Source organism: Ciconia boyciana, chromosome 10 (genome assembly GCF_034638445.1).
Source record: "Ciconia boyciana chromosome 10, ASM3463844v1, whole genome shotgun sequence".
Lineage (NCBI taxonomy): Eukaryota > Metazoa > Chordata > Aves > Ciconiiformes > Ciconiidae > Ciconia > Ciconia boyciana.
The window spans coordinates 31,408,597-31,421,252 of NC_132943.1; the positions used below are offsets into that span (position 1 = coordinate 31,408,597).

At 40.5% G+C, this 12,656-nt stretch overlaps 1 protein-coding gene across 3 annotated transcripts; it reads right to left on the bottom strand.

The window, feature by feature from the left end:
- Positions 1–6: 6 nt before the first annotated feature.
- On the bottom strand, positions 7–12,500 carry LOC140657626 (caspase-8-like). 3 transcript variants are annotated; one of them, XM_072874947.1, is made up of 9 exons: positions 10,501–12,500; positions 9,559–9,579; positions 7,633–7,962; positions 7,303–7,408; positions 6,134–6,272; positions 4,581–4,669; positions 3,814–3,925; positions 2,277–2,766; positions 7–1,524 (listed from the first exon to the last, which is right to left on the bottom strand). In XM_072874947.1, the coding sequence occupies exons 3-9, from the start codon at positions 7,941–7,943 to the stop codon at positions 1,374–1,376; spliced, it is 1,398 nt and encodes a 465-aa protein (XP_072731048.1). In that variant the 5' UTR covers positions 7,944–7,962; positions 9,559–9,579; positions 10,501–12,500; the 3' UTR covers positions 7–1,373. The 3 variants fall into 3 exon arrangements, with proteins under 3 accessions (XP_072731048.1, XP_072731047.1, XP_072731046.1); XM_072874946.1 differs by having other exon boundaries at positions 9,559–9,593; XM_072874945.1 differs by lacking the exon at positions 9,559–9,579.
- Between the last annotated feature and the right edge of the window lie 156 nt (positions 12,501–12,656).

Sequence of the window (12,656 nt, forward strand, 5' to 3'; positions counted from 1 at the left end):
AGCATTTATTACAACAGAAACAAGAGCCCACAGGAGCTAGAGTCAGTTGCCAGGAGGAGAAGGCATCTCAGAGTAGTGGATCTAAGGGAGTGGGACCTTCCTTCCAGCGGTCGACAGCTATTCAAGACAGACTATCCCCTAAGAGCTCTGAGAAAAACCACAATTAGAACCCTTACTATTAAAAAACCTAAACAGCAGTGCTGTTTAGCCAAGTAAATTAATAACATAAAGCAAACCAAATATTTGGAAGAAAAGAACCAAACTTGTATTATCATAATCATCTTTTTTTGGTCCTTCTGGACAGGGATGTTATTTCCCATGAAAAATTATACAGCTTCCAGAGACAGCCAATGATTCACCTCTGGGTAAATAAGTTACAATCATCTCACACATGCTCCCTGGGAAGGGATCTAGCATTCTGAATCTATCTGTTCTTTTTGTCAGATTCCAGGGACTTATAACAACTCGGACAGAAATGGGACTTTCATTGGCATTTCCAATGACTCTTAAAAATCATACTACTTCGAAGTGCTTCCTCACTTCAAGCCCAGACTGAACAGACTCCACTGCTTCTGCAGGAGAGAAAGCCAGATCTGTACTCTTCCACAGCCTTACCAGACTGCTACAGATCCAGGTGCCAGGAGACTGATTAAACATGGTGTTGTGGTTTAGCCCCAGTCAGTAATTAGGCACCACACAGCCGTTCACTCACCCTCCCCCCCAAGTGGGATGGGGGAGAGAATCGGAAGAGCAAAAGTAAGAAAACTTGTGGGTTGAGATAAGAACAGTTTAATAATTGCAACAAAATAATAAGAAAAAATTGTAATGAGAAGGAAAACAACAAGAGAACAAGAGAGGAACAAAACCCTGGGGAAAAATAAAAACAGTGATACAACCACTCACCACCCGCCAACCGATGCCCAACCAGTCCCCGAGCAATGATTGCTACCCCCTGGCCAACTCCCCCCAGTTTCTATACTGAGCATGATGCCATATGGTATGGAATAGCCCTTTGGCCAGTTTGGGTCAGCTGTCCCAGCTGTGCCCCCTGCCAGTTCTTGTGCACCTGGCAGGGCATGGGAAGCTGAAAAGTCCTTGACCAGTGTAAACACCACTTAGCACCAGCCAAAACATCAGTGTGTTATCAGTATCATTCTCATACTAAAATCCAACACACAGCACTATACCAGCTACTAGGAAGAAAATTAACTCTATCCCAGCCGAAACCAGGACATAATTGGAAAATTTAGGTCCCATGGCCCCTTGAAGGACTGGGGCTAACTACACAGATCCAGATAACTTCTCTTGCAAATTCTCTCCCCTGTGGAAGCCCATTCCAGATGTGATTCCTAACTGAGTGTATTCTTATTTTTCTACTGCTCAGTTGACGGACATTGTGGAATTTGGAAGATCAATTGTTTCCGTAGAGTTGATGTTATCTTTGGCATCTGCTTCCATCCATTTAATACTCTTCCTCCCACTTCCTTGTTCACTTCTGTCAGGATGGTTATGAGATCCTTGTGGCTTGAACAAAAATGAAGAAAAGTTACACTGAAATACATGGTACTTGCAGCTAGGCCAAGAAGCTGATCTATGTTTGCTCCAATAAAGTAGTATCTCAGGGAAGGCTAGTATCTTCCCCTCACCCTGCCTGTCACTGAAATTGCACATTCCATTGTGTAACCACAGAATTCAGTGTGTTTGGGGGAATAAAAGCAACCTCCATGTAGCACTGCTTTACCACCAAACACAGTCCCCTACTTTGGTTATAGAAGAGCGCACTAAGATGAAACAGAACCAAACCTATGCATTCTCCAAGCCCTCTTCTGGACACCATGAGAAAGTGATGTCTGAAGAGAAATTCTATTTTCTAAATCAAGTTTTTGATGGGGATGGGAGGGAGGCAACAATGAAAATTATGACTAAAGAATCACTCAACAAATTCGCCTCTCATCAGGTGTCACTGGAAGAAAAATCATTTATCAGTCAAAAATTTTAAAAAACATGCACACACATACACACACACTTGTTTGTATGTAATTTTCCAGTATTACAACCCTGGTTCTGTCACAGGCAAACTAGGGGAAGTCACTTGTACTTTGGGTCATCTGTAGAAGAATGACAATGACCAATTCCAGAATAATTACTGTTCTGCACTGTCCTGCAGATGAAAAGCATATAGCACAAACACAAAACTCTGATGTATCAGCACAGCATGGTTAAAGTATGTATGTCTGCAATACCCCAAATGTACAGGGATTAAAAATAGTACTTACAGTGGGCAAAGCAACTCCATCTTGTCACAGAGGCATTGAACGTAAACACTGCCAGTCTCTCTACAGCGGTAGCACTCATAGTCTTCCACTGTAGCCATGCCAACCAGAATATCAGCCTGATCAGGAATGGAAGTCAGAGGGGTAGCATCCTTCTCAAGATGGCCAGCAAAGTCTTCTTTTACTGTGACAGCTGGATGACCTACAGAGCCTTGGCAAGCCTGGATGAAAAACAGCTTGGGTTTGCCAGCAAGAGAAGGACAATTAGATCCACTGAAGCAGGAGAGTAAATCTTTAATATTTACAAACTCATGATCAATGCCTTTTATTTTGTCTTTTTCACCATGGGAAAAAATGAAGCAAACAAAACAGTCCATGTTACTATGATCTTTTTTGCTGTATTCTTTAACTTTCGCATACATTTGCTTCGCTTCTAGATCCATGTGCTCCACTGTCTCAAACTGAAGCCACTTAAAGACCCTCTTCACAGCCTCTGGGGAAAAAAGTCAGAAGGCACTTATTAAACGTAAACAGTGACAAGGAAGATGCTGAAACATCAGTGTCTGTGTGGTAGAACAGATACTAGCAGAAGTGTTCAGATCCCACCAATAAGTAAGTCTCACCTGACTGACTCTTAGCCTGCCAAATCTAATTAGAAAAAAACAAATGCCTAATTTTATTTTTTTAAACACAACTGGGTTAAGCATCACACTATCTAAAACAAAAACAGGTTTCAGATTATCTGATTAATCGGTACAAATTTGTGAAGCTTACCGTATTAAAGCAAGCTTTAACTGTGCATTGCATAGTAATCTCAGATGCGTGAGAACAACACTTAGCAAGTTAAAGAGGTACCTCTTTAGAATGACAAATTCTACCACTCTTAAATGAAGTAGGTCCCTCATTCTGTGAGAATGATCAATGCGGCAAGAAGGAAGACAGGGTAACCTGCTAACAAATGCTATGCAGATTTCTCAGCAAACGTTGACTTAATTGTTGTGTGGGCAGTGAGAAAGTAGCTGGGAAGCAAGCAGCCTGTAGACAGGCTGAGTGGAGTTAAAATATCAGTGATGTGTGCTTTCATGAAATAGATTTTACTTTTTTAAGATAAACTCTTGTTTATCTTAAATGTGACTCTTGCAGGAAGACAGGCTTTAAGGAAAATTATAAAGCAGAAGCATTTATTTGAGCATTAAATAGAATTTAAGGACTTAAAAATATTACTCCATGATAGCTAAGAATTAAAAATAATCAAAAAGTGAAAAGGTGGAATAGTAATCTCTCCTTCACTATTTGGTACATATGACCAATTAAGACGATGCTTTTTACCTAGAACAGAAAGCGGTTCCTTCTTTAAGCCATCAGCTATACTGTTGAAAGTGGCGTATTTCCAATTTCTACAGTGACTGTCATTCCAGTTACTCTGGAGGCAAAGGAGCTCAGTGGACATGATTCTTCTTCACAGGAAAGATTAGATAATTCCTTCAGAGAATTATCAGAGAAAAAAACAAACCAGTAATTGGATTTAAAAAGTACTTACCTCCATCTTTCACTGTTCCTTCTCTGGCTTCATATGGATTTTTAAAAATGTAGTTGTTAAGAATGACACAGTAACCATGGGGGTTATTTTTCATCTTATATGATTCCACAAGCTGTAGGAACAAAGAAAGCAGATAAGAAAGCAGTGCCAAGCATCCAAAAGAGAAATATGCTATACACAGATTGTTGGTCCTACACGTCCAAGCACAAAAAAATCATGAGGGCCAAGATACAAGAAAGGAAAAGCCTAAGAATACAAGCTAGCTACAGGGGAGAGGAATCTGCCTTGTCTCCCTGAATCCCTCCCCCTCTCCCTCTGTCGTTAGGGTATGATTTTGGCATGGGAGAAAGTGAGTATCCAGAAACAAAAATTTGCATGTGCAGAGGAAAAAGTTCCTGCACCCTACCATTCCCTCTGAGAGTACTTGTGGGTTTCTAGTGAGGTAGCACATTCTGTTGTTCCCTTCCCATCTGTCCAGGAGTATCCTGGCCAGGACTTTAATGTTGCAGTCTCCATTATCATTAAGATTGGTTTTCTTCACACAACAGCTACTCCTTCATTCCTTGCCTAAAAGATTGCTAACATCCAGGTCCTTCCAAAGGAACAAGGCTTGGTCTTGTTTTGAAAATAGGAATTGTTCCAAGGCCTACATATAAAGCCAGAACCCCTCCCTTTCAGCTCTTCCACCTGCTTAGTCTTAAGAATTTATGCTCCCCCTCCCAGGACTTGGATAAATACTTTAAAGGTAATCTTGAGGTATTTCTCACCAGGTGTGGTGTCTCCCCCTCTGCTCCTTGTCCTGCTTGATGCACAGACACAGACACTGGATAGTGGAGTTTTTCCTTAGAATCATTTTCTAAGAGGGAGAAGATAAACAGAACATTTTAGGACTAAAAGGATAAATCTTCCACTGTGCATATTTCAAGACTCAAAAAAACAGTGCAAGGAGTGGGATGGAGGGTGGTTTCCACATCACTGAGACACCATCATTTTGTAGAGCTGGGCCAAGCAGGGTTCCAGTTTCACAGACTGCTGGTTATTGAAGCTATGCAGGGCTGTGCTCCATTTCTTCTCTGCTCTTATACTGGTAGCAAGATCCAGATAATAAAAGGCTGAATGTGAGTAGTCACCCCAGGCAAGCCATTCACTAGCATCTCCACTATGGGATACATAAGGGAAAGAGGAGGCCCATTTTTATACAGTGGTACAATACAGTTAGTTCATTTATTTCTGAGGCCATTGTCTCTTCTCCAGAGAACTTTACTGTTTCGGTGGACACACCAAGGATGCAGGATACCAGCATAATGGAAGATCTCCTCAAAGCAACAAAACACTTCTTTGAATACAACTGCCTGAAATAAGTGAAGAAATCGTCAAACTCATGACTCTACCCAAGGAAATAAATCGCAGTACCCCTTTTACAAGTTACACAGATGTGTTTAAATGGAATTTAATTGTCAGAACAACAAGATCTATAAGACTTTTTCTACTTATCAAGGGGGACAAAATAATAACAATACTACTAAAAAGCCATTCCCCTGACACAGGGCTTGCTTACACTAGCCACCCATGGCCATTTCTTCTGCTCTTTCAGATACTCAAGCACAGGTCAGCAGCACAAAGACATGTTGGGGAAACTAGTCAGTATCTGGAGGGAACTGCATGGGCTGTATAGATGTGTCTAAGGAAACACACATCCTGAGTCATCCAAAAGGAGGTTCTGGGGAATAATTTAATAGGTCTCAGTTGTTGTTGGTTGACACATCCTGTATCGCAGGGTCACAAGTCACCACCTCAGCTGCAACAGCCCAGATATACTGAAGTCCTTGAAATTTCACATCTGGTACAGAAAGCTAATGGTTATGCTTTAGCCAAGTACCTGGTCTCCAGAGACTTTTCCTTTGACTAAGAGCAAACAGCCTGGCTAACAGAAAATAATGCTGACAGTCTCCCAATACGAGTTTCCCCAAAGCAACTGTGTCACTTCCAGTCTCTTTCAGTGACTGAAAAGCTATCCTGGTCCAAAACCAGCACTGCACTGTTTCCTGAAGAGAAAAATTGCATTTAAGGCAAAGAGGAGAGAGAAGCAGACCATTTACAAGGCACAGAACATATTTCAAGGAAAGATACAAGAATGTATGATGGGATAATGAAGTAGCAGAAAACTTCAGAAACCACAGGTACCAAGATCCGCTCTGCCTACCCTAGGATACTGTAAGGTCTCTCTCTTACCTCTGGACTCCTAAGCTGCCAAGGATGGAGCCACAAAAATCACAAAAAACCCAGCTCTACTCTTAAAACAGCAGATTAAATAATTTACCTTTTTTTTTTTCTTCATAGATACCAATTTTTTTCTTTACATCAGCTCTAAATCCCTTTAATATATCTTTCAGCATTGCCAGGTCATCTTCTTTAATTATCCCATTTCTTTCCATTTCCAGTAAGACCTTCAACATTGACTGGTAAAACAAAAACACATAACCCAAACTCATACAATGACCTTCAATAACTGCAGTATCAGGCACTTCTGGACAGAGTGGAAGACAACATCCTCATTCCCAGAGACTGACCAGCTAAAGACGAATTTCTTTTTCCTCCAAACCTCATTAAAGCAAGAGTCAGGATGCAATGCAACTGAAGAAACACATCACTAAGGTTAAGAAAGGATCATTAGAAATTGCCTATGGCTAGGTTATCCTGCTTCGTTTCAGCAGTGCAAAGCACTAATGTGGATAACAAGATGGCATCCTGTTGTGCCTCTGTGTTCAAATGAAGTGCTGTTAAGTCATTTAGCTGTGCTATTTTACATTTTCTATTACAGAAAAGGTGTTCAAGGCTAATTTTGTTTTTTAAAGCTCAACAGTCCACCGAGTTGGAGGTAAATCTGCTAATTTTCCTATAGGTGCCACAACAAAAATAGGACTTTTAAGGAAGCTTCTTAATAATACCAAGCATTTTTATAACACTGTTCATTATTTACAAGTATTAAACTAGCTCATCAAACCTCTTAATACTTTTGTGGGGGAGTTAACAAAATGCTGTTACCCCAAATTACAATAAAGAAGAAAATGTACCTAATGACACACAAAAATTTGTGGTTGAACTCACATTAGAACTCGATTTTGTCTCTAGAACATTGTTTTTTCTCCAGCAAACATCACTCTTCCTAGATATTGCATAGGTACAAGTGTCTTACAAATGCCAAGCAAAGATGAAAGGGAGAGCATGATGGATTTTGCAAGAAGAAAAGGTTAGCGAGACAGGTGGTGGAGGGAAAATAGGAACAGGAGAGCAAAAAAGGGCAGAGAAAAGATACAATGAGAAAAAAAAGGGTCCATTCTTTCACACAGCAGCTATCAGCTAACATCACAATTCTTTCAACAACAGATTTTAGTGAGAGCAGACAGCTTTCTCTTTCCTCCCTTCTTACAAGAACAAGCAGACTCTGAACTAGCCTTGCAAGAAGCTTATCAAGATCACTTTGCATACAGCATTATCCTGGAGCTTGTTCTTTGGTATTTGTTTTTGGAGCAGGAACTTCACGTTCTTGACATCTTCTGGAGTCAAGTCCTCTGCAATTCCATATAGTAGTTGCCTGGCAATAAAGAATAGAGAAAGACTGATTAAGAAAGTTATGAGAAGTAAACATCACAATTACACATTTGAACTCCAAAATGTAAAACTCACAATGGCAGGTAGTCATGCTGTAATAAATACAATTATGCTGGGTATTCGTAAGACAACAGTGCAGACAGAAAACAAGACAGTACAGGACTGTTGTACATTTTGCGTGCAAATGTTTACTACTTCTGTGCTTACCTGTAGGCTGATACCTTTGCCCTGCCTGGGATCTGAAGGTCTCTCTCCATCTCCTCTCGGCTGGAGCCCAGGTGGGCAGCCAGGAGGTCGATCCGATTGATCCGGTAGAACAGCTCCTTCAGAAAGGACAGGTCCCCCTCCTCGATCATGTCTTTCTCTTGCAGTGCTTCGAAGAAGGCCTTGGGCTCCTGGATGGCTTCCAGCTTCCTCATGGGGATGTGCTCCAGGCTGAGGAACTTCAGAGCCTCCAGTTCATCTGTGACCAAAGCTTCAGAAATGTCAAAAAGGCGTTTGCAGAAGTCTGTACTCATTTCACATCAGGATTTGAATCTAAACACAAACAGAGGTTGATTTCATTTGTCAGTAACAGTAGTGCAACAACATGATTATAAAAGGTATCACATCATATAGAATAGCCCAAAATAAACACATGCAATCACAAGTACTTCAGTAGAGAGAGGCTGTCTTACTATCACAGCTTTGATGCTTAGCTCTTTTGGTTCTCTCGACTTAACAAGGAATATAAAAAAAACTGTACTAAGTGAAATTGACAGAGAAAGTCACAGATCATTCTTGCTTCCTATGGTGTGTCTAGACAGCAGGAAGTACGGATGTACAATCTGGGCAGGCTGCTGCTGTTTTGGTTGGGGGTTTTGTTGTTTTTGTTTTTTATGTTTGTTTGTTTGTTTTTTTTAACAAGGCCAGGAGACTTCTTGCCAAACTAGTTCTGTTTCACTGAGCATCAAATACCACCTCCCTTCTCCACCACTTCCTCCATCAGCTTTAGACTTGGTTTATGGATCCAACTTTTGAGCACAAGAGAAAGTTAGAAAATACCAATTGCAAGCCTTCCAACTATCTCACCCTGACACTTAAAAGACTTGCCTCCTCCACTGCCTGTCCGGTAAGAGAACCATTTGGCACTTCATTCTCTCTGCCTTAGATCTAAGATACCTAGGAACCTCTGAAGAGAAACTCTATAGAAATGCATTCAGTAGAGGTCTCTTGTCCCATTGAACTCACTGGGAGACAGAAAAGTTGACAACAGCAAATCAAAACTTCCTACTCCTCCGCTACCGGAATATTAGTCAATCCATTTTAATGTTACTGCTAATGCAAATGTTTCAATACCAGGGCTAATAACTCCAAGGTAGCCCAGCTGACTAACTGAATCAGTACTACCGTAAATATATATAAAAAAAAAAATTAGCAGACAATTGTACTCCCCTCTCCTCCAAGGACCACTCTACAACAAAGCAGCTTTCTGTGACATGGTCTTGGTCAACATTCTGTTAGTTAGCAAGAGTGAACATACAACTGGATCTTAAACCTTTATCTATCAAAAAACCTGAAAAAACAGCAAAACAGGTGTTGTGACACAACATATATGATTCATGCTCTGCCCCCAAATACTGTTTTCTTTAAACCCATTCAAACTGAACTTTTAAACAGACTAGAATCCATACCATTCTGCCCATATCACCACAAAACCACTAATATCTGAATGAATCATATGTGCTTAACCTCACGATTCAATGATCTCAGATCTGACTGTATATTTTTATATCCACACAGGAAAGAGAAGAATACTTTCTTGGTAGCTAGTTATGAAGTTATCTTCTTTCTCACATAAATCGTGCCTTTTGTTTAAGATACAAGGCATGTGCTTATAAAAGTAAATCTTTCTGGTAAAGGGAATTTTAATTTTTATATCTCAAAGAGTGTAAGTTTCGAACCCACGAAATTATTACAATTAGAACGGATGTGCTACCTACACGCTATATTTAAGCCTGTCTGTAAATACAGGGAGCACAATAAAACAATGTTTAATTGCTTCTGCCTTTTTCTCCCACTTTACTAAAGTAAAGAAACAACTGCTACAACAAGCAAACTGTTTTATAATAATAATAATTTTACATCACTTACCTGGGAAGACAGGCTGGAGGACTGCTGGAACAACTCTGAAAAAAGTGAGACAGCCATAGTCTCTAAAGTTTCAGGAAAAATACTGCCTTTTGTATGATGGTCTATATTGTCACGTGACTTACAAAAAGTATAATACAATAATAAGCTGCGGTCATAAGGCAGCAATTCCCTACTCCACCTATCACGGTTCCAGGTTCAGGAAATTATTACAGTGCTTGTGAGAAAAATTAGTAAACAAGCCACAAAAGTAACCAGGTTTTGTTTTTGTTTTGAGGGGACACACTAAGCAGCACAGCCAGGACTTTCTAGCATACGGTACAGCTCAGTACATTTGCTCCCATACATAAATCCTAATTAAAAGATAGTGAGGGAAGGGTGAATCAATTCTATCTTCCCATTTAAAAATATCTCCATCCCACTGTCCTGCTGTTGTCACCAGATCCTCCATGACTTACCTCCTTTCTCCGAAGTCCCTCTCTGACTTACCCTAGCCTATTTTTAACATGCACTTTCATGGAAGATTATTTCCTAAATTAAAAAAAAAATTCAACTATCAGCACCAAATTCAGTAGCAGTACTCAGTGAATACATGGAACTGAAAGGCTGAACATTCCTTTGAAATTATTTATGTAATACCCTTCCCCATTTACAAGAGAATTTAAGCAATAATTAACTTTTGGCATTTTCACCCTCTTTGAAGTATAGAACTCTGCCTTCAATGGTAACGTTCCCAGTATGATCTCCTGGTCACCAGTATTTTCCTTGCAGCAGGAAATATATGATCAGCAATCAGCACAGCTACCAGACTCTCTGAAGCTTGTGAAGTCAGCATTATGAAGAGAGACAGTTAGGAGAGCTGAAATTTGTTAAAATTTTGCAATGGAAACAATCATTCATTGATTTCAACCTATCTACCTTTATAAACTCAAAATTATAACATACCCTTCGATAGAACAAGGCATACAAATTCCTTCCAAAAGGCACACTCTAGTAACAGTTCAGAAAACGCATCTGACTTATTTCACTGGCATGAGTTGTCCTTTTATCCAAAGGCTGGGAGCAGCACAGAGGGACACCACAAGCACTATCTGATCTTCAGGTCCAAAATGGTTGTGTCTCCATGTCATCCCATGCCTCAGCGTCTCTCTCCCTGGATCAGTTCCTCTGTGTCTTAACTGAATCAAGATTCCAGTTGCAGTTTGAAAGAGGAAGCATGCTGCAATCAGCACTGTGTGAAAAATATTTGCGGACAAGACCAAGCCCAGGTTGGCTCTTTCCAGATAGAGACTTCTCCCATCATGCAGCAGTTTCAAGGCCCAGCCCTCTTGGCACTGTTCTTCCTCTTTGTCTTTACTGTTTCACTTCTTATTTCTTCCTCTGTCACTCTTCCCCAAAATGTTCCTGTCCTTTTGTTAACTTACAGTCTCTCCAATTTCCCTCAGCTCCCCTGCACCCTGATTTTGTCCCTCTGGCTTTCTCTAGAACTGCCTCAGTGACCCAGTCTATTCCTTGTACAGCAACCTGCCAAAAATTCATCTCTCCCAGAAAGGCTGGTCTTGAGGAAGCAAAAATGCTGAGGCTACTGACTACTCAGCAGCTGTAGTGACTGTGGCCTCTACTGGCACAAGGCAGGATACACAGCTCCTGCACAAAAAATGACAGTCAGGAGGGACGGGATACCAGAGACTTTGTGGATGTTACAAATCCCACTTTAAGATCATGATCTTCCCAAGATACCAAATTCCCCAACAGAAAGACTCTTTTTACACTAGTTCCACTTAAATCTGTCTAAACAAGGGTTGCACAAGTCACAACCCTTCTTTAATTCTGTAGGTAGAGAGCACGCACATGTGCATATGCTTCTGTATGCCATCAGTAAGCCTCAACAGAAACCAACCACATTTTTTTTGTTTGTTGTTTTAGGCTGATTTCTTTCTGGCACAGCTCTTTATTACTAGAGTTACACTGAGATGTACTGTGTGGACAGCAAGGAGCGATGAATATCTAAGTTGTATAAAAACCACCCACTCTCCCCCAAGACTTTCAAACTGCTATCTTACAATACACCGCAGGAGATCACGCAGAAACATCCAACAACCTTGCTGAATGGCAGCTGTGGTTATAGTGATAAGCCTACCCTGCCTTTGGGCTTCTGCTGACAGAGTACCACTGCATGCACCCAAGCATTACAGTGTGCAGCCATATAAACACAACCCTCAACATATTACAAGAAAAATATTCACACTGAATAGTATAAATCATGGTAGTGTAAACTGTGTTTGAACAAGCCTTATTATGAGCAAGGGAGACTTTACCAGTCTTTTCTACTTCCCAAGTGTGGATCCCTCTCCCCAGGGAACTCAAGGCAGAAGTCAGCTTAGACTCTTCTGACTGCCTTTACCTACCTATGATTTAACTGGAGATTACCCAGGCAGAAGTCTCTACAGAGGAAGCAAGATAACATGATGACGATCTCTGTCTACCAAACTTAAAAACGAAAACAAGATCCCACAAAACAAGATCAAAATTGTTGTGTTTACTCCATACTGATAAAAATTCAATTGTTACCTGAACATACAAAACAAGAGTGCACTAAGTCTCAACAGTAATTGCGAGTCAGAAACTTAATGATTCTATTACAATATGTTATATATTCTACTAACAGACAAAACATTTTCTATCTGTGGCACAAATGTGACTTCAAGTGTGGCAGCCATACTAACTCAGAAGACTCAAAACGTGATGGATCACACAAATATCAATCCATCATGATAAAAAGTGACCGTTATGTTTTGGCAAACTGTCTGCATTTCAATGCTCTGTATGATGCAAAACTCCCCTCCTAAGAATCCTGGATAGCGCAAGCTAAAAATTGTGCCCAACAGCACTAGACCATACTCTTTCAAATCTTCACCCTAATTTACGGCTAGTAGTCATATATAACAATCAGTGTTTTGCTGAAATAAACTAAGTTTCACTTCAGCTTAAACCCTGAGGCAGTTAAAACCCCACTGATTCATGCAGCCCAACAACGTGCAGGGGCCAGTCAGAAACAAGCATAAGCCTTACCCCAGTACATAATTTTCATCTCACCAAGC